The sequence below is a fragment of the Peromyscus eremicus genome, chromosome 7, assembly GCF_949786415.1.
Source record: "Peromyscus eremicus chromosome 7, PerEre_H2_v1, whole genome shotgun sequence".
Classification (NCBI taxonomy): domain Eukaryota; kingdom Metazoa; phylum Chordata; class Mammalia; order Rodentia; family Cricetidae; genus Peromyscus; species Peromyscus eremicus.
In genome coordinates, this window is record NC_081422.1 from 65,141,964 (window position 1) to 65,169,327 (window position 27,364).

At 41.7% G+C, this 27,364-nt stretch overlaps 1 protein-coding gene across 1 annotated transcript in view; it reads left to right on the top strand.

The window, feature by feature from the left end:
- Positions 1-14,800: 14,800 nt before the first annotated feature.
- The window catches only part of Adam10 (ADAM metallopeptidase domain 10), a 110,813-nt gene continuing 98,249 nt past the window's right edge, over positions 14,801-27,364 (top strand). Inside the window, exon 1 of the mRNA XM_059268205.1 lies at positions 14,801-15,103. Within this exon, the coding sequence (XP_059124188.1) occupies positions 15,049-15,103 (55 nt within the window). The 5' untranslated portion in view covers positions 14,801-15,048. The remainder of the gene's footprint in view (positions 15,104-27,364) is intronic.

Genomic DNA, 27,364 nt, shown 5'->3' on the forward strand with positions numbered 1-27,364 from the left:
CCCCAGCACCCAGATAAAAGCCAGGTGCAGTGGAGGGACAGACAGACAGATCTAAGGGTTCCCTAATCAGCCTGTCTAGCTGAAATAGTGAACTTCAGGTTCAGTGAAGGACCCTGTCTCAAAGAACAAAGAGGGCAGAGTATGGTGGCGCACGCCTGTAGTCCCAGCACTCAGGAGTTAGAGGCAGGCAGATCTCTGTAGTTTGAGTCCAGCCTGGCCTACATAGCAAGTTCCAGGCTAGCCAGGGCTACACAGTGAGACCCTGTCTCAAACAAAAAGACAAACAAACCCACAACAAAGCAAGAACAACAGCAACAACAAAACACAAAAAAACACAAAAACCAAACAAGTTGGCGAGTGATTGAGGAAGGAGTGATTGACCTCTGGCCTCTACACAACCCTCGAAGGTGAGTACACCAATACACACATGCACAAACACATACTACACCCATGAGCTAAGACATATTGACATGAAATTATTGTTGAGAATATGTCACAATATTAAATAATTAGTAATAAACAATAAATATTGCAAAAATTCAGAGGAAAGAAACCTATGTGAGATAACAATTAAAAGTATAGGCTGAGTATTGCCTTAGACTTAGGATGTAGAAAATATATATCTCAGCTGGGCAGTGGTGGCGCACGCTTTTAATCCCAGCACTCAGGAGGTGGAGGCAGGCGGATCTCTGTGAGTTTGAGGCCAGTCTGGTCTACAGAGTGAGTTCCAGGACAGCCAGGGCTACACAGAGAAACCCTATTTCAAAAAAAGCCAAAAAAAAAAAAAAAAAAATGAACAAGATCTTTCTACTTGGCTCTAACAAGCCTGGCACAGTACTAAATCCATAGTTCAGACTGGCCTCAAGCTTGATGCAACCCTCCTGTCTCTACCTTACAACTGTTGGAATTACAGATGTGAATCACCACATCTGGCTAAAATTATACGTATTTATTTTGTGTTACCAGGAATTGAACCCAGGGCTTCCTGTTTGCTAAGCACGGGCTATACAACTGAGCTTTATCCTGGCCTTGATTATTTGCTTCTGTTTTGTTCTAGGGTAGCCCAAGTTATCCTCATACTCTTACTCAGTCTCCCAGGTGCTGGGATTATAGGCATGGGCCATCACTCTTGGCTCTAGCCTATTAAAACCATGTTTATTTTGAAGCTACATTGCAAATTTTCTAGCTATTACATCAGAAAGCTTGACATCATCTTTGCCTTTCACCCTAGGCACTCATCATTATTCTCTCTGTCAAATCTTACGATGTTATGCACCCTTTATTTTGTCCCTTCTCCCTGTGGCCACCCCTAGTCCTTATCCCCTTACAAGTAGTATATAGCACTATTCCAGTTACTTTGTGGCCTATGGCCTTTTCTTCCTCACAGCCTACACATGCCTATAAAAATTACAATTCAAAAGTCTTTGCTTTCATGAAGTTGACATTCTACAAATAAAGAAATCGGTGGTTCTTGTATTACTCAGGGTTCTCTAGAAGAGCAGAACTGATAGAATGTATGCATATTAAAAAGGGAACAACTAGATTTGCCTGTGACTGAGAGGGAGTGAGTGGTCCAATACTGTCTGTCTGCAGGCCAGAGAGGCTGAGAACCTGGTAGCTGCTCAGTCAGTGAAACCGTATTCGTCAGCAGTCCCAGTTTGGTGCTGAGGGGCTGCAGAGTTCCTGGAGAGTCCCTAGTCTTCAATCCACACTGGAGTTTGAGGAACCTGGAGCCTGGTGTCAGCAAACAATGGCAACAGCAATAGAGAAAGACACAATCATCAGCAAGAAGTGCAGGCAGGCAGCCAGTGCCTCTTTCTTCTTCCTTAGATCTTCTTAAATCTGGGCCACCCACCGGATAGGTGCCACCAGGGCAGGAGGGCCTTCGAAGTTAATTCTTTCAGGAAATGCTCTTACATGCTTCCACGTCTCTTAGTTTATTCCAGACTCAATCAAGTTGACAATCAAGATTAACCATCACAGATATCAGAATTAGCTGCCTCAAGTGAGCCCTGAGCAGAACATGGAATGTACACAGGGCATATGTACTTTAGCTCCACCTCATTTAGTTTTCAGTTCAACATATGTGAGTTAAAACCCAGGCTTTTCATATAGCTCAGTGGCCCTGGCTTTGGCCCTCAGCTGCTTGCAGACACTCCAGCTTCCTGCAAAGTACATCCCCAACTCAATTATTTCCTTTCGCCCCCATGAGGAGCCTTGCACCTGTTCAGAAACAAATCCAATGCTGTGATAATGGACCAGGTGCTGCCTCTGCTCCATGCTGCTTTAGCAGATGCTCCTCTGTCCTGGTGATGTGAAAGGATAGAGAGAAACGACCTTTTTCCCTTTTTATTGGAGCCCTCATATGCTATAATATTAGTGAAATGGTTCTCTCGTTTAATCTTTTTCAAAAAATGAAACCTAGATGTGTACTTTGATACTATAGATTATACTAGGAATGAATCCGAGGAGCATATTCCATCACTTTCAAATACTCCCTGGTATTTGAAGTGCTCCCCTAGCTTTAGGCCAGTTTATTGTTGGATCAAGTTTAATTGTGCCTGCTTCCTTCTTTCCACAGGACTTCTCTCAAGAAAAAAAAAAAAGTCCTGCTAAGGATCAGAAATATATAGCATATTGGTAAAGTGTGTCTTTAGCATGCATGAGGCTCACGGTTTAATTCCAGAGTGAAAATAAACAACAAAATTCTGTCTTGCCAACCTACTATTTTACCAGATAACTCAACAGTTATTCTCAAAGTATGCATTTTTGGATTGGCAATGCCAACATCACCTGGAAACTTATCACAAACAAAAATTCTTAGGAATAAGAATGATTGTGTTGATTAGTGGTAGAGTGCTTGTCTAGCATAAGCAAAGCTCCAAGTGTGTGTGTGTCTGTGTCTGTGTGTGTGCATGTGGTTGGAGAGGAGGGCTTAGAATGTGGTGTTTAAGAAATCCTCCAAGTGATTCAAATACACTGTAAAGTTTGAGCATTGGACCTGAGAATGTAGCTCAGTAGAGTGCTTTCCTAGTGCACATAAAGGCCTGCGCTCCATTCCCGGCAAAGTATAAACTGGGTGTGGTGGTCTGTAATCTCAATACTTAGGAGGTGGAAGTGGGAGGATCAGGAATGGAAGGTCATCCTCGGTTTCATAGTAAGTTGTTGGCCTGCGTAGGTTATGTAAGATCCTGTCTCAAAACAACCAAAAATGGCGATCACTACTACACTAGAAATAAGGCCAGCCGGGGATATGCGAGACCCTGTCTTAAAGAAACAAAACAAAATATAGGACATGGTAGTGTATGGCTGTAATCCTAGCACTTGGGAAGTATCTTTGTGATTCCGTGTCTGTTTCACAAACAAAATAGACCAAACCAAATAAAAACAAATAGATAAAAATAGATATGAAACAACTTGGTCTTTTAGTTTTTAGTAATCCTTCATTATGTTTGCTTAGAAGAGTAGTTGTCAAACTTTAGTACTATTAATTCTCAAGAGTCAAATGAATCCAAATCCTGTTCAGATGCGTTTCTGGACTCCACCTCTGGAATTCCGATCCAGCAGAATTGGAGAAAAGCCCAGGAACTTGCAGCTCTGACAAGCATGTGGAGTGATTCTCCTGCAGGAAGTGTCCTGGCCTATGCATTGAGAAACACTGGTCTAGAGCACTATCAGATAGGAAACACCCTCATTGCTGAGTAGTGTAGTATGTGTTGTTAAGATTCTTGTAGTAGGAGATGGAGAGATGGCTCAGTGGTTAAGAGCATGTACTGCTTTCTCAGAGAACTTAGGTTCAGTTAACGGCACCCATGTGACAGTTTACAACTATCTGTAATTCCAGTTCCAGAGGATCCTCAGGTACTAGGCATGCATGTGGTACACATACATACATGCAGGCAAAACACTCATACACATAAAATTAAAACAAAATCAGCTTTTAAAAAAGATGTATATAGTAAGTATGATACATTTGGTTCATAATTACAATGAGACATCTCCTTAATTAATTAATTAAAACATAGTTATTTGGGGCACAGAAGAAAATGTTAAGCATGGAAGCAGGCTAATGTAACAGAAAGTATGGTGATCGGAGCCCAGGGCTGGGATTAGAATCTGCTCCATCTGTCTGTTCACTCATTTTCTAAGTTTGAATATGTTCAATTTACTTAACTTTAATTGCTACTCTTTGTAAAAGGAAACGAGAGAGAGAGAGAGAGAGAGAGAGAGAGAGAGAGAGAGAGAGAGAGAGAGAAAAGAAGAAGAAGAAGAAGAAGAAGAAGAAGAAGAAGAAGAAAGAGGAAGGAAGGAAGGATGAAAGAACAGAAGGAAGACAGAAAGGGAAAGAGAAAGAAAAGATAGGGTAGGCAATGAGGATGTAACTCAGTTGGTAGAGAGCTTGTCTAGCAGACAGCCTGGATTTGAACCCAGGTGTAGTGGTGCATACCTATAATCTCAGTATTTGGAAAGCAGAGGCCAGGAAATTAGAAATTTAAGGTTATTCTCAGCTACTTAGTTTGAGGCCAGCCTAGACTAGACATAAGACCCTATCAAAAAAACAAAAAGCAAAAAGCCAAGGGACCACATTAGCTTCAATGATTTTATTTTATTTTTTGTTAGATTTTTCTTGTATTTATCTGTATGTCCGTGTATATATAATGGGATTTCACATGTGTGCATGCCTGCTGAAGCCAGAAGAGGGCATCAGATCCCCTGGAACTGGAGTTACAGCTAGTTGTGAGCTACAGGACTGGGTGCTGTGAGCCAAATTCAGGTCCTCTGGAAGAGCAGCAGTGCTCCTAAGCACTGAGGCATCTCTCCAGCCCATGTTATATTATTTTGTAAATTAAATGGGAACTTAGGACAAATAATTTATAAATTATGCATGGATTTTCAATTGTGACTGCTGTTATGGTGATAATGGGGATCAAACCCAGGACCTTGCACATGGTAGGCAAGTGCTTTCCTACTGAGCTACACCCGGGCTCGAATATATTATTATTATTATTACCAGAGTTATCAAACTACTGACAACCTAGTTAGAAAGATACAACGTAGGTTTATTAAAATGAAATGAAAATATGACATGTGTAGGCAGTGCAAAACGGGCTGGGAAGTGATAGGAATGAAGTCACCAATGATAATGAAATATCTAAACTAAAGCGAGGCATGATAGAAAATGCCTATAATCTCAGTAACTTGGAGATGGAGGCAGGAGGATCACGAATTCAAGGTCATTCTTAGCTACATAGCAGTTTGTAGGCCTGCTTGGGAGATGTGAGACCCTGGCTCAAATCCTCTCCCACCCCCAAAATTAAAAATCCACATAAATATAAAAAGAATTAGCTTACCTATTTGTAATACTTCCCCAGGAGATTAGATTTTTTAAAAAAATATTTAAAAGTAAGGGTTAGGAGTAAAGGTCAGAGGTAGAATCCTTTCAGCATATGTGAGGTCCAAGGACAATTCTCAACCCAGAAATAAATATATAATAGTAAATAAATAGGGCTGTCGAGATAGCCCAGTCATTAAAGTGCTTGCCACAGAAGCATGGGGATCTGAGTTCAGTCTCTCAGAACTGCAGCAAAATAGCTGGGTAGAGTAGTGTTGGGAAGGCAGAGACAGGAGGAGCCCTAGAATCCATTGGCTAGCCCATCTAGCCGAATCAGCAAGCTCCAGGTTCAGTGAGAGACCCTATCTCAACAAATAAGGTGGAGGGTTGGAGAGATGGCCCGGAGGTTAAGAGTGTTTGCTTCTCTTCCAGAGGATCTAAGTTTGGTTTTCAGAACCTATATCAGGTGGTCCATAACCACCTGTAACTCCAGCCCCAGGGCATGTGGATACTTCTGCTGGATTCCATAGGCACTTGCATTTACACATGCATACACACACACACACACACACACACACACACACACACACACACAGGCATACACATACACAAATTAAAAAAAATTTAAATCTTAAAAAAAGTGTTATAACATTTGCATCATGTAAATAAATAAAAGAAATAAAGTAAAACCTAGAAATCGAACTAAAGCCTGGCCTAATTAATTATGGCAGTGCTGAAGAAAACATAGTTACTAAACGGAAATGGTGGTGAGCATGGTTCTGGGGATCATTCCAATGCATGTGGGTTTGTTACAGTGTGCCTTTGATCACCATCTACATAGAGGTTCCTGAACAAGTGAGTGCCTTGATATCTCTGCCAGTGTGATCCCTAGGTAACCTCTACTTTGGCTGGGTAGTTGAATAGTAAAATCACTTAGTGCATTTCTTTGGCACCAGTGACATTCACTAAGCCACTTTCAATTATGATTCAGCTTCTTGATTATTGATAGTAAAGAAAAGATGAGTTCATTGGCTTGGTAACATGAAAATCTACCCGAAGGTGCTTTTAATAGTTTATTTTGAGACAGAGTCTCAATATGTAGCTCTGGCTGACCCAGAACTGGTGGTGATCCTCCTGACTCTGCTTCCTCCGTGAGGGGATAACAGGCACACAACGTGACGTGCCTGTAACATTTAAAGACACCGCTCTTAAGAGTTCAGTTCTCATTCATTCGTCCTTGTTAGTTGATAAATTCAGATAGCACTGAGAAACGGGGATGGCAAGATGGATTAGTGAGTAAAGGCATTTGCCCCCGAGGCTGATGAGCTGAGGTCACTCTCCAGAGCCAGAGTGGGAAGGAAGGACTTAAGAGCTGTCCCTTGATTGCCACTCATTTGCTGCACACATCTTCACTTACACACATACACACAAAATAAATAAATAAATAATTTTGTTTAAAGTCGTTTGTGGACCATCAGAGCTAAAAAGAGGGGCTGAGGGTATGACTCAGTAGTATCATAGAACATGTGTTTACCATGCGTGAAGCTTTGGATGTAATTCCTCAGCCTAAAACAACAAGCAAAAAACAAACAAGCAAGCAAGCAAACAAACAAAACCCCTAAGATGGTTTTGGACCATAGCAATGACAGTACATCTTTATTTACCACGTAATTCTGGAGACTAGCCTACAAGATTCCGAGTTCAGGTTGGCTTAGCTAGGGTAACTGAGTGATGAGAAAGGACAGGGTACAGGTGAAGCACACATGAGTCGTGGAAGAGGATAGAAAGCTAAATGTTTTTCCAGTTTTAACTGTGTCACAGATTTTCCTTTCTTTCTTTTTGTGGTGGATAAGTGCATACAAATGTAATTGATAGTGAAAGTGTAAAATCCAAAGCCAAGCTCCCCGGTTTCAGACTGTCTAGTTGTTTAGAAGTTCACTGAGATGTGTAGGCTTCTGGGTAAGTGCTTGAGTGCCTACGTTCATCTAGTTGTATGAATTTTTTTTTGTTTTTTAGTTTGCAAGTTCTACACACACACACACACACACACATACACACACACACACACACTTATGTTAGAAGCCCCGTGTATTCGTTACTCTCTTTTCTCATTGCTGTGGCCAAATTCCTGACAAGGAGAAGGAAGTTAGGGAAAGAAAGGTTTATTTTTGTTCCTAGTGTGAGAGGTACAGTCCACCACCGCAAGGAAGGCTCGGCAGCAGGAACAGGTGACTGGTCACGTTGTGTCCTCCATTTGGAAGTAGAGGGATATAGCACGAATCTTAAAAGGTCTTATTAATAAAACAATCCTGAAGCCAGGTATTGAGGTGAACACTGGAAGATCAGAGAAACAGAACAAGCCACAGCTGACCTCACCTCGCCAATTCCTCAGCTGATCCTGTTTCCTCAGACCGGAAGCCTCTGAGTCCTCATCCAAATGGATCTCAGCTGAACTGCTGCTAAAAGCCTAAAAGCTTAACCAGCTCTAGTTCCTGGTTTTCATGCCTTAATACCTTTCTGCTTTCTGCCATCACTTCCTGGGATTAAAGGCTCTTGTTACCACGCCTGGCTTTTTCCAGTGTGGCTTTGAACTCACAGAGATCCGGATGGATCTCTGCCTCCAGAATGCTAGGGTTAAAGGTGTGTGTGCCACCATTTTCTGGCCTCTATGTCTATCTAGCAGCTGCTCTGCTCTCTGACCTTAGATAAGTTTATTAAGGTGCACAATATATTGGGGGACACAATCTCACCACAAAGGAAGACAAATGGTCATGCTCATGGGCCTTCCTTCTTCCCCCTTTTCATCAGTCTGGACCCCAGCCTGTGGGATGGTACTGTCCACATTTGGAGTAGATCTTCCTTCCTCAGTTAAACCTTTCTGGGAACATCCTCACAGACGCACCAAGACATGTATCCCCTAGGTGATTCCAAATCAAGTCAGGTCAACCATTAAAATTAACTACCACACCTGGTACGTCTCAGTTTCCCCACCTGTAAAATGGATCACAGTATATCTATGTCACAGCATTGTTACAAAGAATAAACAAGATTGTGTGTATAAAAGTGTCCATTAACATATCAGGACTATTATTTGATAATCTGGGAATACCCATAGTAGGAACAGAATAAATGTTCATTGAATTTCAGAACAACAGTGATCATTGCCATTCTGTAAGGTTTTCTGGTCCTTTGCTTCTGTCTTAGTGCCTCTTGATGTCAGCTGTCAAGGTAATAATAGGAGAGTTTCCAGGAAGTAACACATGCTTAATTGTGGAAGAAGGCTAAAAATAAAAGGTGTTTTGGACTAAAATGTGACTGAGATTACTGGAGCCAGAGAAGCGCAAGCAAAATCAAGGACTCTTCGCAAGTTGGTCTAGTTTCTAAAGCAGAGGTCGCATAGGAAGTTTACTAGTGGGGATAAAGAGCTCTGGAATGACCTAAGACAAGCCCAGTCCAAAGAGGGCAGTCTCTCCTCAGTTCCTGACAAGGAACGTGCACGAATCTAGGTCTGCAGAGAATCATGGCTGTACCTTGAAAGCTCCTAATTGTTGGATTCAAATGAATAATGAAGTTTTAAAACTTGACTTTAAATCAAACTAAAGATGTCTCTGAGTGTGACGGGCTTTCTGAGCCGTCAGACTGTGCACTGCACTGAAGAGGCTAGGTTAAAGCTGTACAAGGTGAAAGGAAATGGGGCAGAAGTGTGTTGGCAGAAAATTCTGAAGATGTTTTTCAAGTTACCAAGACTAGACCAGTTTAACGGAACGGGGAGGAATAAGAGAAAAGAGAGAGGTCCACGGACAGATGAGATATGTCTGTGGAGGCTTTTAAGTTTTGAGTAAGTTACTAGAATTTTAGGCAGGAAGGTGTTATTTCTAATTTTGGAATAAAGTACTCAAATTCAGTCCATACTAGTATTGAAATTTAATATGTTTGGACATATCTTTACTACACTGTATGGCTCTTTCTAAAACTCCTATAAGATGGAAATCACACTTGTCATCCGAGAATTAGGGAGAACGTGGCTTTAACTCAGCATTACAAATGCTTGGCTAGATGTGGGTTAATCCACAGAGGAGAAAGGAGAGAGAGAGAGAGAGAGAGAGAGAGAATATGAGAACGTTTGATTAGTCTAGGGATCAAATCCAGAGCATTGCATATACCAGGTTAGTACAGTACCACTTAACCCAGGATAAGTATTTTAAATAAGCAAATACATTACAATTTGATAAGTCTACATTAGAGGTATGTAGATGGCAGATACTAAATTCTTTCTAGTAGAGAAGTTAATAAGGATCTTAGAAAAGGGGAGAAGCCTTAGCCATATGTCTTAGGCTTTCTACTGCTGTGATAAAACACCATGACCACAAGCAGCTTAGGGAGGAAAGGGTTTATTTCACCTCCTCTTCCACATCACTGTCCATCCTTGAATGAATTCAGGGTGAGAACCTGGAAGCAGGAACTGATGCAGGGAGGAACACTGCTCACTGGGTCGCTTTTCTCATGACTTTCTCAGTCCACCTTCTTAAGAAAAAAACAACCCAGGAACACCAAGCCCAAGGGTGGTATGGCCACAGTGATCTGGACCCTCCCACATCAATTATTAATCAAGAAATGTACCACAGGCTTGCCCATAGACCAATCCAGTGGGAACATTTTTCTCATTTGGGGTTCCCTCTTCCAAAATGACTCTAGCTTGTGTCAAGTTGACATAAAAACAGCCAGGACACCATATTTCAAATTCTGTCCCTGTTCATTTGAAAGGAAATGGATGCTTAACCCCAACCACACCCCCAGTAATGGGAATTCACTAAGATCCCCTGCATGCTAGACAAGCACTGCCAATCTGCTGTTGAGCTGTATTCCCAGCCCAGACATTGATACTTTTAAGTGCCAGTAATTGTATCAGCATATTTTATTAATTTCTAGAAGTGTATTTTAATGCGTTTCTTTTTGAATCTCTCTTTTACATGAAAACTAGAATCCTAACCGCCCTCCAATAAAGTGTGTTAAGAAATGCATCACTGAGGGGACCTTCTGAGCCTCATTCTGTAGAATATGGGGACTGCATGGGAGAGGACTCCTGGAGGGTGGAACATGTGCAAAGGTGTTGAAGTGGGAAGTGGTGTGTTTGGGAAACTAACCTCTTGAACAGCAGCACGCTGTACTGACTGAAGCCGGCATGTTCTCCAGATGAGTCTAACTTTGTTGCTTGGCCCGGCTGCTCATGAGCTTCTGACTTTGGATGGATTATTTAAGTGATGTAAACTTCCATTTCCTTACTAATGTCAGCTCCTGTTACTCTGATTTGGCCCTTGTTACTTGTATTTTATTAACCCGCCCCTCCACCCCGATGCTAAATTGGACTTAGGATCTTGTGCATGCCAGACAAATCTTTCCCACTGAGCTGCATTTCCAGGGAAGAAAAGGAATGGGTTGGGGTTGTAGCTTAGTGGTAGAACTGTACACACCAGGCCCTGGGTTCAATTCCCAGGTCAGGGGGAAAAAATTGATGATGTGGCTGTGTAACACCACCAAAAATCTAGTGAGCAAATGTTACACTTGTAATTGTAATAGAATCATCTAGAATTTTATAATGCTTACTATGTGCTATGTGCTTGTCTCAGTGCTTTACACCTGTTAACTTATTGAACTCTAGTAGCAGTCTTGTGTGGTAAGCAGTACTATTCTCCCCATTGTGAAGATTAGGAAACTGAGACTCAGATGCCTTAAAAAAGATTTCATTCTTTTATTATTTTTTGTGTCTGGGTGTTTTTTTTTTTCTTGCATGCATGCCCATGCACATGCATTCCTGGTGCCCTCAGAGGCCAGAAGATGGGGCTGTACCCCCTGCTATTAGAGTTACAGACTGTTTTAAGCTACCATGTGGGTGCTGGGAATCGAATTCAGATCCTCTGAAAGAACAGCCAGTGCTCTTAACCACTGAGCCATTGCTCCAGCCTCCTTGATTCCTTTACCTTAGCCAAGAGCACATGCTTAGGAAAATGGTGCAACTAAGCTATAGATAGATAGGGCTGGGGCTTGGGACGGAGGTCCAGGAGAACAGGCTGACTACATGCTAAGAACCGGAGTAGAATTCAGAAGAAGGCAGACCCAGGCTTTGTGTGGAGTTTGCAGCCTAGTCCCAGTCACATGAGGGTCATAAGAAGTAATCAAGGGAGTGAATGATTAGAAAATAAACCCAAAAGATCAAGTCCTGAGGACCAATGATATTTAAGGGGTAGGTGGAGGGAAGAGAGGCCTGGGGGAGACACAGATAGAAGCACAGCTCAAAGCCAGGAGGAAAGCGAGGAGGGAACAATGTCTTCCCGAACACTGTAAGAGGGAGCTTTTCTTTAAAGTGTCAAATATCTAAGCGGTCTGATAAGATAAGGAATGAAGATGTCTACTGCCATCAACAACTGACAGATGTTTGATGGCTCTAGGAATGATGAGGTGGCATCAGATTGCTAGGAATTAAAGTGAGGTGTGAAAGCAGGGGGAATTGGAGAAGGGAGATGAGCTCGTCCTGTACCTGGTCAGCGAGAGAAAGTAATTGTCTCAAACAGGGTAAGAGCAGAGAGGGGAAGTGCAAGAAAGGGACGACTCAAAAGGACTTGGTGACTGGCCATGGGTGACAGTGTGAGACTCTAAGGTGATCCCACTCTTTTTTTTTTTTTTTTTTTTTTTGTCGTTGTTAAAACATTTATTTTTTTTTTTAGGTGTACAAGAGTCTTGCCTGCATGTCTGTACACCATGTGTCTGCCTGGTGCCCACGTAGACCAGAAGAGGGCGTCTGATGCCCTGGAATTGGAATTACAGACAGTTGTGAGCAGTCCCCTGGATGCTGGGAATTGAAGCTCTGGTTCTCTGGAAGAAACAAGGAGACATCAGCAGGTGGTTTAGTAGGAGTTGAAAATTTAAAAGGAAATTGCTGGGCTGGGGATGTAGCTCAGGTGTGGAGTGCTGGCTTAGTATGCATAAAGCCCTGGACTTGGTCCCTGGCTGCATGTGCATGTAGTTCTAGCTCTCAGGAGTTAGAGGCAAGAGAATCAGAAATGCAAGGCTATCCTCTGCTACATAGCCAATATTGGTCTTAAGTCTGTGCAGCAAGCATTTTTCTTTAATATCATTTGCCTGATATATCATATATGACTATTTTTTACTAAGGAAATGTCTCATTGCTATAATGTAAGGATGGTTTTTATGGGCCGGACTTTAACAAAAATCAAAACAAACAAACATAAAATCTGTTACTGTTAGCATCAAAATTGTCTGTTATTGATTAATGAACAATGCTGCTACAATAATTCTTGGAGCAGGTTAGCTGCACAAACCTGATGACCTGAGTCACTTGGAACCCAAATAAAGATGGAAGGAGAGAGCTGACTCCACAAAGTTGTTCTCTGACCTCCACATGCTTATTCTGGGCTATGTCCCTCCCCCCCACCACACCCCCCACCCCTGGTTAAAAATAAAGGAATCACTGCTTTCCACTAGATATTTGTTTGAGAAGGAAATTAGTATTTATGTATTTTAACATATAACAATTATTATCTGCTAGGTACTTATAATTGCTTTACAATGTTAACTAATCTGAATTAATTAATCCATCAAAATAGTTACAAAAGGCAATTTTCATTTTACAAGGGAAATGTTGAGGTTACAAAGGGTTTTGAATAAGTTGGCCAAAGTCAATGAGCTTATAAATGACAGGGGTGGGAGTCAAACTCAAGTAGGTCTGTGGTGGACGGTATAGATGCAGACCTTATCCCATTACATTTTTCACTGTCCTCTTCACTTGCAAAATGTCATTTTGCAAAATGAAATTAAGACTTCAAGCAAAGTAATGGTCCAAAATTGTAACATGAAATTGTCATTCATTATGATGCGGGAGTGTAGTGGTATCAGGTTTTACAAAGATAAGAAACAGCATCTTAGATGTAATGTTTGGTGATTATTTTGAATTTAAAAAGAAAATGCTCTTTGCCTATGATTACTGGACAGTATTGTCTAACACCAAATTTGTCACAAAGATGGATTAGTAACTTGAAGACTCAAACGTCACTTGTGACAGCTTCTCTGTAAGGGAGAAGTAGCAAGTACATGTGGTAAGCAACATGTCTCGAGGTAACTTTCCTAAGAGTAGATCCTTTAAGAAAGGAAAAAGAAATAATAGCATTCAGTCATTCTGTGTTAATTTCATATACCTCAGTAGAAACGAACGGATGGGATGATCATGATGATGTGGGAACTTCGGACTGTAGTATTGAGTTCAGTGATGTGAAACAAAACAATAATTCATTTCTCAAAACAACTAAAGAAAATACGAATACTCCTTAAAGATGGTGAGATGGTGTATGTCTATAATCCCAGCGATGGAAGATGGAAGGCAGGAGGATCAGAAGGTCAAGTTTATCCTTGGCTAAATGATGTGTCAAGAGATTGCCTGGGATAGATGGGGATGGGAGATGGGGGAGGGATAAGTATATTTTCCTTTGCTTTTGTTTTATTTAGAGAACCACATTGGACTTAATGATGTAGGTTGTAGGAAATATATAGGGCAGAAGTAAAAGAATTTCAATTTACTCTTATTATCGATAATATAAACTCTTATATTCTCTGAGTCAACCTAAGCAGAATACCGAATAGATGAAGAATAATTAGTGTCATCAAGAAGTTGTAGTTCTTGAAATATGAGTGTAAGAATCAAGGTGAGTTACTGAGAAACCAAATATCAGCTTTGTAGAAGTTGGCTTGAAGGCAATATGACCGGACAGACTAACAAAGGGGCATTTTCTGAGCTGGAGATTAAGGACTGCTGGCTTTTTATCTATCTATCTATCTATCTATCTTTTTTTTTTTTTTTTTTTTTTTTTTACCATGGCTAAGGCCTAGTATGTGACATAATTTTGTTAGGGGTTCAGGAAAAACTACCCCTTAGGCATCTCTTCTTTCCTTTGGGTCTTTCCTAGCTAGGTCCCCAACACGGCTATCTATCGCGGCTAAAATCAGAGCTTGCTGGGACTGCTTTTGTTTACTTGGCAGCTGCAGAGCTTCAAGAGAGGCCGATAAAGAAGCAAGGAAAACCTCTCGTTTTCTGGAGGCGAAGAGGCGGAAAGCCGTTCCTCTGGAGAGCTCCTGGCTAGGGTGTGAGCCCCAGGGACAGTTCATAACAGCTGGAAGAACCGGACAGCACTTTCACAAGGAAAAGAGCGCTCCCGCCCGGGGCGGTGGGCGGGGCCGTGGGACGCCCCGCCCTACAAGGCCAATCCCAGCTCTCCGTCAGCGGACAGGAAGTAGCGGCGGGGCCTAGCGGCCGGGGCGCCCGTCTCGGCACGCATGCGCGCTCTCCCGGGGCGCCTGGGGGAGCAGGGCGGGGCGGGAGGCAGGGGCGCGGCCTCGCGAGCGCATTGGGTGCCGGCGCGTCACGTGGCGAGGAAGGAGGCGGAGGGCCGCGGCTCAGGGAAGGGGCCGAGACCAGGCGAAGAGCGAGGGCAGGGAAGCGGGGAAGGGAGGAAGGAAGAGGCCGAAGGGGAGGGAGGGCCCTGTTTTGGCGGAGCGGGGCGCGCGGCCGGGCCCCTGAAGTGGAGCGAGAGGGAGGCGCTTCGCCGGTGCAGCTGCCGGAGAAGGCTCGTCGGGACCCAGCGCCGGTCGCGGCTCCCTCAGGATCGATGCACCGCGGTTAACCCGTGAGGAGGCGGCGGCCGCGGAAGATGGTGTTGCCGACAGTGTTAATTCTTCTCCTCTCCTGGGCGGCGGGGCTGGGAGGTGAGACACGACCCCCGGGCGGCGGCGGAGCGGCGGCCCGGTCGAGCGCAGCGTCGCGGAGCCGGGCCGCGCGTGTCAGGGTCTCCTCAGCTTCTGTCAGCTCTCTCAGCTCGCCTCAGCCGACCCCGAGCCGCGCTCCCCGTGCGCTATTGTCCCCCGCGCGCCCCGACCGCGCTCCCGCCGCCGGCGGCCCGAGCAGGCTGCGGAGCCCCGGGCCAGGCCTTCCCCGCCCCCACGGCCGGGCGGCCCTAAGCAGCCCAGCTTGTCGCGCCGCTTTCCCGGGAGCCGCGGAGCCCAGGCCGGCCGCCCTCGCGCACTCCTCAGCCACCTCAGCCCTGCCCGGGTCCGAGCCCTTGGACCGCGCAGACTCGCAGCAACTTGCGAGGTTGGCAGCGCGGCGCGTGCATTGTTCTGGAAGCGAGCGAGCGCGGCGATCCGGAGCCGATCCGGGCCGGGTGTCGGGCGACGGTGGTGTGCGTGTCCCACTCGGGCGCCTTCCCTCCCCATTGCGCTCGGGTCGGAGTGTTTGCAGTCAGCGCGCCGGAGTGTGTGTGTGTGTGTGTGTGTGTGTGTGTGTCTCCTCTGTCGCCCTGGGGGAAAGGCTTTAGTTGACTTAGGAGGACGTTTTAGGATGCTCTTCGATCCATCTGTCTGTTTGATTTGAGTTCCTTAGAGAAGCGAGACCTACCCTTCCTGGGCGACCCAACTTGCAGAGTTTGCTTAAACTCAGGTGGAGCAGACGTACCGCGGAGTCAGAGGATTGTCAAAACTGTGCTGCTCCCTCCCCCAGCAAATTGGAGCTCACAGTTGCTTGAAGTCGGCAGTTTCTTGATGCGTCGAGTTTGAGGGACTTCTCATTCCCCGTGTTTCCTAGGACAGGCATTCTTATTTTGTTCGTAGGAGAAAGTGCTTTACTTTAGGTAAGCTGACTTGCTGCCCAAGTATCCTGATTGAGCTTAGCTTAAAAGTGTTGAATTGAAAACAAAACAAAAACCAAAACCAAAACATGCAGGAGTGCTTTGGATGGCTGTCTGCAGCCTAATTTGATAATTTAGGGAATATCCCAGCTTTTTCTGTGGCGTATTGTTCGTGTTCTTCCCTTTGTCTCATTGACTTACAACTGCAGGGCCTGTTTCTGTCCTTTCTGCTTACTCTGAAGTTGGTTTTGTTGTGTACTCAGACTTCTGTTGTCGTTTGTACTATTCATTTATTAGACACACATTTTACATGATAGCCATTAGTAGATGCTTTTTTCTTTCTCTTCTTCTTTTTCTTCTTTTCCTCCTCCTCCTTTTTTTTTTTTTTTTAAAGAACCAAGTTACAGACTGTCTGTAAAGAGCCTCTTTAACATTTGTATTTCTTGTTGAAACATGGTTTGCAACCCTGGCTTGGTATTTCCACTTTTTGTGATTATGGTCAGGAATTAGACACTGTTCTCCATGAGGTAATAAGAAGTAAGACAAACAGGAGACACTTTGATAAGTAGTATATAAAATGCCTTTTATTAAGGAAAACTAAAACCAATGTAGTCTGATGTTTGGGGGGAAAAGTAAATGAACAGCATAATCATTGTGGGTGAAGACTTTTATTCAGAACTCTGGAGTGTCTTACTGCACTAAGTAATGGTTCAAAGGCCAGTTTTCACTGTGCTTCTGCTATAAACTTAAAAAATAAAAACACCAAAGCTTCACTGAAGTATTGATAGCAAGATTGTAATGTGGGTAGCAAGGCCATGCAAGACTTTGGGTTCAGACCCCCCACTTTAAGGCAAACAAACAAACAAAAAAAACCCAAAACCCTCCTCCTGTATTTATTTGTAATTTATTGTACTATATGTTGTTTTTTTGTCTACTCTGAGCCAAGTATAGCTAAGTTTGTATGTTTTTGTGATGCTTTGTAGGCTAGTGTGCGTTCAGGCTGAGTAGATGTTGGCTTTAGTGCATGGGAAAGTTGAACATAAGATTAGGGTAGGCTGTAGAAGTACAGAGAGTGTTAAGGTGTGAACATTTAAGTGCAACTGAACTCAGTTGGTTGCTTTCATCTAGCCTGTTTGTTAATCACTGCTGTGTGTGAATTTTTTCTTACTCCACTTATGTGAGGGATGGAAAGCCGGAAGGAGGCAATAAAATGTTTAAAACATAAAACAAACTTTTCTAGTTTTCCCTTCTGTATTAGCAGTTGTCCTGCTCTAAGTTTTATTTGTAGAAAGATACTGTGGCATTTTTAGTTTATGAAATGTCTGTATGGAAGTACTAAAACATACATACAAAATGCTTCTAAAAGTTATTTGTGTCCTAGCAAAATGACTCAGTAGGTGGGAGCCCTTGCTTTGAAAGCCTGACTATCTGAGTTCTAGCCCTTGTCCTTTGGTTGAAGGAGAGAACCAACTCCCGAAGATTCCCCTCTGACCTCCACATGCATGCCATGCTTCCTCATGCCCACACTCACACATGTACGCCACACACAATAATAAGTAAAATGTTAAAGTCATTTGGAGATAAGTTAGGAATTCATTGGCACTATTCTGATTAACCAAAGAATTTTTCTGTATTTGTGATTTTTAAGATGCAGACAGATTATGTTGCTGTCCTGTAACTCCTAGGCCCAAGTGATACTCTTCCTTTGTAGTAGCTGGGACTACAGGTGCAGGCCTTTATACAGGGCTGACTGTTACTTTTAAGCATACAAATGTGGAAAAGTTAAGGTCTTTACCTTCTTTTGAAAAATTATTTTGTGGGTAATGATGATTCACACCTTTAATCCCAGCACTTGGGAGGCAGAGGCAGGCAGATCCCTGATTTCAAGGCTAGCCTGGTCTACAGAGTGAGTTTCAGGACAGCCAGGGTTACATAGAGAATCAAACAAACAAACAAAATTATTTTGTGTGCTTGAGAACTCAGAAGGTATTAGTTATAGCAACACATTAATCCTGTCATGTTTGGCTTGATGAAGTCATCCATGTAATAAACTTTGGTGTGTGTGTGTGTTTTAATTTAAAAATGTGGTGTGAATGCTTTGCTTTGTATGATACATGTTCTACAGAAACAAACTTTCTGGACGCTTAGTCCAAAGAATTTAAAGTATCAGTGCTTAAGCTTGAACTGTTTTTTCCAACTTCTGCCAGCAAGTAGGAGTATAGAAAGACAGGGTCTTTTTGTCTTTGCCTCTAAGGAAGTTTGACTTTTTATCTTTTTAACTAGAGTTTGAGAGTCCAGCACACTCTGTCACCTAAACAAGGCCAATTTCAAGTCATTCCCAACATTAGCAGTGTCTCTTGTGTCTGTGTACAGGACCTCTGTTGGCAGAGTTGAAGGGAATGGGCATGGTAGGCATTCCTTTGTTTCTGGTGTGCTCTTAATAACTTGCTCCAGACCTTTGTATACTGTGTATTATTGGATCTCTTTTTCCTAAGGACTTTAACCTAAAGGGTTGGATTGGGGAGTGCAAAGGACATTTCTTTGATGTTCATCATGCATCTAATACTGTTTAGGAGTTTCTCCTTTAAACATTTATGAAAGCTAAACAAATGTAGGCTTAATTTTTTAGTGTCTGCTAAGTGGTGATATATTCAAACACAGGTTAGTGGGCTTTTGTTTTAGGTGCTGGAAATTGGATCTAGGGCTTCCCAAATGGCTGGGCAAGTACTCTACTACTGAATTACATACCCAGTCTCCCCTAACTCCCCCGACCCCCTCACTTTTTTGTTTTAGACAGGGTCTCACTAAGTCCTAGGCTAGCCTTGAGCTTGGGATCCTTCTGAGTAGGTGGTATTAGGTCTGTACCACCAGGCCTGACTTACCTCAACTGAGAAATCTCAAAGGCTAAAGTTTTAACCCACTGCTGTCTGTACCTCCATACCAGCCTTTTGTTTTGATTTTTCTTTTCCTTCTTTTTTTTTTTTTTTTTTTTTTGGTTTTTCGAGACAGGGTTTCTCTGTGTAGCTTTGCGCCTTTCCTGGGACTCACTTGGTAGCCCAGGCTGGCCTCTTTTCCTTCTTGAAACAGGGTCTCACTGTGTGGCCTACACTGTTCTCAAATTTATAGTCTCCTGCCTCAGTTTACTCAGTGTTGGGATGACAGGTGAATTCCACTATGACAGACTATATAAAAACTTTCTTTCTTTGGGGTGGTGGTGGCACATGTCTTTAATCCCAGCACTCAGGAAGTGGAGGCAGGTGGATCTCTGTGAGTTCAAAGCCAGCCTGGTCTACAGAGTGAGTTCTGGGACAGCCAGAGCTACATAACACAACCCTGTCTCAAAAAAAAACAAAAAAAAAACAACAAAAAAAAACCCAAAAGGACACAAACAACCCCCCCCCCCAACTTTCTTTTCTGCTTTTTAAATTTTAATTGAAATAAACTTTCTTTTTTTTAAATATTTATTTTATGTGCGTGAGTGTTTTGCCTGCAGGTATGCTTATATACCACATGTATGCTTGGTGCCTGCCAAGGCCAGAAGAGGGTGTTAGATTCCTCTAGAACTGAAATTACAGTGTGAGCCATCATGCTGATGCTGGGAATTAAACTTGAGTTCTCTGAAAGACCAGCCAGTACTCTGAACCACTAAGCGATCTCTTCAACCCCTAGATAATAGCATTCTAAAATGCATTACGTGTTTACTGTCTAAAACAGACTAAATTCAGTCTTTTCTTAAATGAGAAGAAATGATAGGGAAGGGGGCTTTCTTGTAGCTTCTGGTTTGTTTGTTTTTTTTTTTTCCTTCCAGAAACTATTGAAATGGCATGTTTATTATGAAGTTAGTGTAATTGATTATGCTTTTTAGTATTATATATAGTTTTGGTCATATAACCTTTTGGTTAGGTTTCCTTGTGAAATTTGAGGATGTTATTTTTAGGGGGAGTGGAGGATAGATGTGCTCTTACTAACGAAGTCTATGCTGTCCTGAATCACCACATAGTCCAGGCTGGCCTGGAGCTCTTCATCCTCCTACCTCTGCCTCTGGAGTGTTGGGATTACAGGTGTGTGCCACCATGTCTTAGCCGGGTTATCATCTGAAATTAGCTTCTTTTTCCCCCTATGAGAAAACTGAATAGATGTACTTAGCACTTGCATGCAAAGTGGAAGTTCCGACTTTTCTCTGGGATAAAGTAGATGACCTTTGGTAGTTTTATCTTTTTAAATGTATGTTTGGTATTGTAGAGTTTAGCACTGAGGTTGCCTTGTTTAGTTTCTGAACAGTTGGGATATGGTACACATGTGTTAGTTAAAGTGAGGGGGCCAGAATGGGAAGAAAAACCATAAATAACCTGGAAGGCTTAGCAAATACTATGCTCATTCATTTAGTCATAGATAGATCAATCATGTCCTGGGTCTGAATGGTGAATACTGTAGCTTTAAACTAATTTACTAGATTGTTGATAGGAATTTAAACGTACTTTAAAATGTTTATTATAATATTCCCTATAGTAATATAAACTGCAAATTGAGAAAATGTGTTTGCTCTACTTAAAGAGAATTCAGTAAAAGCTGGATGGCAGAAGCATCCATATTGTTTTATTTATTTACTGCTAGGGCTGTGCTAGAGTAACTCTGTTATTCTATTTGTATTAAAGTTACATTTATTCTTTCTTTTCTTTTTTACCCTTTTTTCTCAATATTGAGGATTGGACAACTTTGCCCCTGCTAGGAAAACATTCTACTACTGAGCATTATATCCCCAACTCTTTTTAATATTTGAATTTTAAAAAATGACTTATTTATTCTGTGTGTGTGTGTGTGTGTGTGTGTGTGAGTGTGTGAGAGAGAGAGAATGTATATATGTATGTATGTATGTATGTGTATACACATGCACATACTTATTTGCATGCACATGTCACTTATGGGGTCAGAGGACAACATTTAGAAGTTCTCGACTACTTTGTAGGTTCTGGGAATTGAGCTCAGGTTATTAGGCTTTAGTTTCTGAGCCATTTCACTGGCCCTTTTTTATGATTAATTTGGAGACAAGGTCTCATTAAATTGATCAGGCTGATCTTGGACTCAGTCTGGAGACCAAGCAAGCCTTGAATTTATAATCTTTCTCAATAGTGTGAGTAGCTAGGATTATAGTAGGCCTAGGTAAGGGTCCCCTGCCCCTACTCTTTTTTTTCTCTTTGGTGTTAGAGACTGAACCCAGGTCATAATTAATGCTCTCCCACTGAGCTGCATCCACAGCCCAGTCTTTTAATTATAATGTTTAGAAAAATTTTGCTAAAGCTGGTGTTTTTTTTTTTTTTTTAAATAATTTATTTAGCTTTTATTTTATGTGCATTGGTGTGAAGGTGTCAGATCCTCCGGAACTGGAGTTAAAAAAAGTTGTAAGCTGCCATGTGGGTGCTGGGAATTGAACCTGGGTCCTGTGGAAGAGCAGCCAGTGCTCTTCTTTTTAATTTATTTAATACTTGGTAACACTTCCATGAAACTCAAAAAAGTTGGCTTGGGGGCCAGCAAGATGGTTCAGATGGGTAAAGGTGCCTGCCTTCCAGTCTAAGAACTTGAGTCAGACCCCCAGAATCTACATAGGGAAAGAACTGACTCCTGCAAGTTGTACTCAGACTGTACATGAACAAAGTCGGCTTGTTCTAGTGGTGGTAATGCTGACTAATCCAGATGTCAGTGTTTTTAAGAAGGTTATTTATTCATTTATTTGTTTACTATATGCGGTGTATGCCTGTGATTATGTTGGTGTAAGCACCTTGCAGAGGCCAGAGAAGAACTCCACATGCCATCCTGTATTGTTGTGCTTCACCTTATTCCTTGGAACAGGGTCTCTCACTGAAGCAGAAGTTAGCTTTTTTAGCTAGGCTGACTGGTCAGCGAGCTCCTGGAGTTTGCCTGTGTGTACCCACTAATAGAGGAATTAGAGGTGTGAGTATCCACACCCAGATTTCTGTTTGTCTGCTGGAGATTTAAACTCAGGTCCTCATGTTTTGACAAGTGTTCTCATTCACAGAGCCCTTTCCCCATCCCCCACCCACATCCCCCAGTTGTCAGTTTTTATGCTAGGGATAAGGAAGCCATGTCAATGAGAAGGGGGAAGCTGCAATAATTCCTGTCAGTTGGATTCCTATTCTCCAACAGTGAGATGGTCTTGAGTTAGTACTTGTGGGCATAGTTCTGATCCAGGTAGGTTGAAGAAACACATATGAGGACAGCCTCAGATAATGTGATCTGCCTTTGCTACCAAAAGAATTCATCCTTTATCTACTGCAGTTCCAACTAATTAATGAGCAAGATCTCCAGTAAGAACCAAGAATTGTTGGGTATCTGTAATTGGTAGTTGTGAAGCTGCAGTTTGAATGAGAAGAAAAGTAAAAGATACTAAATTTACCAGAGTGGATATAATGCCAGTATGTAAAAATACAGTTCCAGTTATATATTGTAGTTGCAAGTGAAGTGAAATTTGATGAAGCTGTAGAGATGTCACCTAGCTAGCTGGGGAAGTTTGTGAGGTAAAAGAGAATGATTTAGGAATTAGGTTTGAGAGACAAAAACAATTGCTTTTGATTTTGTTAATTTAACATGTTGGAATTAATCTCTTTAGTTCCAGATTGCCTGGTATACTTGGTTATATGTAAATTGTGAACTTACTATTTCAAAGGCTAGTTGGGGAAAACAATCTGATCTTTGAGTTTTAAATGGCAGGAAGGCCCTTGCTAACTGGGCCATAATGACCTGGATTTGCATTATTCATATTCTGGGCCATTACTAGGAGGCAGAATACTATGGAATAAAGTTGGTGTCCATATTGAGTGATTTGGGATGTGATACAATTAGGAGTAAGTTAGCTGCTTGATGAATTGTGTGGCCTAGTTTCAGGTTAGTTATTGTAAAAATAAAGATTTAAAAAGTTTTGAGAGCTGGCAAGGTGGCCAGGTAAAGGCACTTGCCACTAAACCTGACAACCTGAGTTTCTCTCTGGGACTTACATGATAGAAGGAATGAACCAATTCCCATAAGTTGTCCTCTGACATTCTCATATATTGTCCCCCCCCCCCCCCCCCCCCACACACACACACATAGAGGTGGGGGAATAGCACTGGTAAAACTTGGCAAATGTTTAATGTTAAGCTAACAAAATAAACTGAGGGCTTACTGTTGAATTGAGATCTTAGGAGCTTTTACTTGGAGAGTGGCTTTGTAAACCATTGAGATTTTAGTCTTTGAAGTTGAAATTGTCTTGAGGTTTTGATTCTAGATAGAAGATGGGGGTGAATATTAGTCTAGGACTAGATACTACTGTGCTTCTTTCTGGGACTGCTTAAAAGTTTGCACTGCTCTTCAATTTTCTGTGGCTGGTGATTGGTGAAGAATGTTCTAGAGAGTTGGATGATAGGGGTCTAATGAATTTGGGACAGAGGGGAGCAATTAGCTTTGAAGATACACTAACACATTTTAAAAAGTGGTTTATTTTTATTTTGTATGTATGAGTGTTTTGCCTGCATGTACATGTGTGCACCACGTGTGTGTCTGGTGCCTGTGAAGGCCAGAAAAGGGCATCAAATCTCCTGTGACTAGAGTTATAGATTGTTGTGAGCCATCTGATGGATGCTGGGAACTGAACCCAGGTCTTCTGTAAGAGCAGCTAGTACTCTTAACTGCTGATCCATTTCTGAACTGTCTCTAGCCTCCATTTTTGTTGTTCATTTATCTTGCTAGAATTAGCCTCTAGAATTTTAGACTGTTTTTGGTACTATTGATTAAGGAGTAGTTTGATTAAAGCAAGTTTGGACTATGAACTTTCTACTTCAGAAACAAGTTGGGGAAAACAAGATTGTCTTTAAATTTTAGGCAAATGGTTGTATACTATTGTGGAGCAAAGGTCTTTCCATGTCTTTGCTTACATTGATGCTGATAAGAGACACATAGTCACACAGACACTTGAACTTTTGATTGAGTTTTTGGAATAATAGAGTATATCAGTCTAGAAGACCATGGATAAAGAAATGTGATACTGCCAGGGGGAGGTGGCACATGCCTTTAATCCCAGCACTCAGGAGGCAAAAACAGACAGAACTTTGTGAGTTCAAGACCAGCCTGGGCTACAGAGCAAGTTCCAGGACAGCCAGGGCTACACAGAAATCCTGTCTTGAAAACCAAAACACAAACCAAAAAATGTATTCATATGCAGTGGAGTTTGATTCAGCCATAAGGAATTACCAAATTTGCAGGAAAATGCATAGAACTGGAGATTGTTAAATAAATAACCAGACTCAAATACATGTTGAGTGTTTTCTGTCATATACAGAATATAGATGAGTGAGAGAGTGTGTGTGTGTGTGTGTGTGTGTGTGTGTGTGTGTGTGTGTGTATGTGTGTAAAACCTCATTGGGACTTGGGGTTTACTGAGTAGGCTAGGCTAGCTGTCTAGCCAGTGACTCTCAGGGATTTGCTTGTCTCTGCCTCCTCAACACTAAGCTTACAAGCATGTGCCACCATGTCAGGCTTTTTACATGTATTTTGGGGTTCTCATGTTAGTGTGGCCAACACTTTATCAACTGAGTGATCTACCTGTTCCTGTGATTTTATTCTTAGTTTATGTGTTTTAGGACCTAACACAAAGTGTAGCTGACATCAAGATTTATAATAAATGTTTTATTTAAACTGCAGAATTATGGCTGATGAAATAGCCCATCAGGTTATGAAAAAAAAAAAAGGAAAAAAAAAAAAAGCCTGACAAGCTGTGTTCTGGAACCACAGTGAAAAGAGGTAACCGACTCCCAAAAATTGTCTTCTAATATCCACCATGGCACATTAATGTGCACCTACATTCACACACACCCCATATATACATATACACATACATATTATACACAAAGTATTTGAGAAAGTTTATAAAAACCACAGAATTGTTAACAACATTGCTTGGTGAATGGACTAGATTTTTGAGTGCATGTTACATAGCCATTTTCATTAAGCAAGGTTGTAGTCTGGCGAAACAGCCTTTGAATTGCTGTCTGTCCACAGTGTTAGAGAAGTAGCTTCATTATATAAAGCTAAATGTCTTGATTTTTGTTAAAATTGAATATTCTTGTAGTACATTAGAGAGTACCCCCTCCAATTAATACAGTATGTTATCAGAGTTCCAAATGGACAGTAATAAATATTAGGTTTTTTAATCTGGAACAATTTGGTTGCCAGCCTTGAAGGTAGGTAGTTATTTGTACTTACAAATTTTAACTTTATTTTGGTCAAAATGTTTAATTTCCCTGGTGACCTATAAAATCTGATTTTGCCCATACAGTAGTACAAATCTCTTAGTAATCCAAGAGTCTTTATCCTTCATATATAGAGTAAGCTATAGAATAGTAATTCTTAGCCAGGTGTGACATGGGTGGAAGATGAGGCAATGGATATAGGGTTAGAATGAAATCCAAGATAGGTGTACAGCAACAATGGAAATGGTAGCTGGAACTCCTAGTGTCTGTGTGGGAGAATAATGTATATAGGTTGAAAACTACAGTTTTTATGTATGTAGATTACCATCTGTACTGGTGGTATTTATTTGAAAGTATATGAAAAAATTCAGATATAAGCATACAAATCTAATGATAATACATGGTTCCATTTTGGAATTTTCAAACTTTATTTCTTAAGTGAATGGTAGAAATAGAATAGTCAGTGGATTTTAATCATTCGTGTTCTGTGCCCTGTGTGATTGATTTAGTTTGTAATTTGTGAAAGAGTTACTTAGTTAGTTTCACTTCTGATCCAGCAGGCTTTATTATTTTATTTATGAGTCTAGCTTATTTAAAAATGGATGTGTTGAAATATGCTTTTTAATATAAATGTACTCTGTTATCTTGAACTTTCACTTGTAACTATGAGGTGTAGATAGTTGATTTTAGATTATTTGACTGGTTTCTAGTGAAGAAATGGATACTGGTTTCAATTTGAAGTAATAGTGTAGAAATGGTTTGTCTCTAAGTACATTAAAATGCTTTGTTATATTGCTGAAATAAAGGTCATAGTTCCTAGAAGGCTACTTTTGTTATACAAGAGAACAGTTTTGTAAGTGCTGTGTAGTATTTCAAGATCAGAGTGAATATATATCAGCATAAAGAGCATTGGTCAAGAATGTTCCTTGAGGTACAGTTGATGGTTTGAAAAGAAAGAAAATCTGCTTTTATGTTGGAAAATGTTCTTGAAATCACATTGTTGACTTTAGTTGTCAGCTTGACTGAATTTGGAATCACCTGGGACACATAACTCTGCAGGTGTCTGTGAGGGTGTTTCCATAGAGATTTAGCGGAAGGGGAGAGAACTACCCTGAATGTGACTGGTGCCATCCAATGGATTGTGGTCCTGGGGCGATTGTAAAGGAAACAAAACAAACAAAACACCAGAAAGGAGGTTGAGCACCAGAACTCCTCTCTGCTTCCAGACTATGGATGTTATGTGACCGACCAGCTGTCTGAGCTTCCTGCACCACATCTTCCTCTCCTTGGTGGACTAGACTGCCAGGCCACAACAGTGAGAAGTAACTTAATAAATGTAGTAACGAATTTTGAAACTAATGTAAGTGAAAAGTGTTGGAAATAACTTGATTGCAGGTAGTTCTTTTGAGGCATTAGAGATGTACCAGTTTTAGTTTGTCCTTTATCTACCTTTTTGTGTGTTGTAATTGAGTTTTCTATTAAGTCGGAAGATTTATGTTAACATTTTTGTAGATTTTCTCTCTCTCTCTCCCACCCCTCTCTCCCTCTCTCCCTTCCTTCCTTCTCTCCCTCCCTCCCCCCTCCTTCTTTCTTTCTTTTTCTGTTTTTCGAGACAGGCTTTCCCTGTGTAGCCTTGGCTGTCATGGAGCTCACTCTGTAGACCAGACTGGCCTCAGAGTCATAGAGATCCCCCTGCTTCTGCCTCCCAAGTGCTGGGATTAAAGGCATGTGCCACCAAAGCCTGGCTTCCATTCTTAAGATTGTATAATCACTTTTTTAAAAATTATAGATAGGAAAAAAAAATGTTTGTTAAGTAATGTTGCTATTGGTCCAAAAGTGATGCTGTTAACCCACCATCTCTAGGCTAGTAGCTAGGATTATAGATGTGCACTATCACTCTTGGTTTACTTACCTATTTTCATAATGTTTCACAGTGCTTTGATTGAACCCAGGACCTCCACACACATGCTAGGCAAGTGCTCCACTATTGAACTACATTTCCAAGCCCTAGCATACTTATTTTTCAAAGGTTGAGCACAGAGAGAAGAATCTCTTGGCTGAGAGAGACTGTTTAAATGTGTTTTCCACGGTACACGTCTGTAATT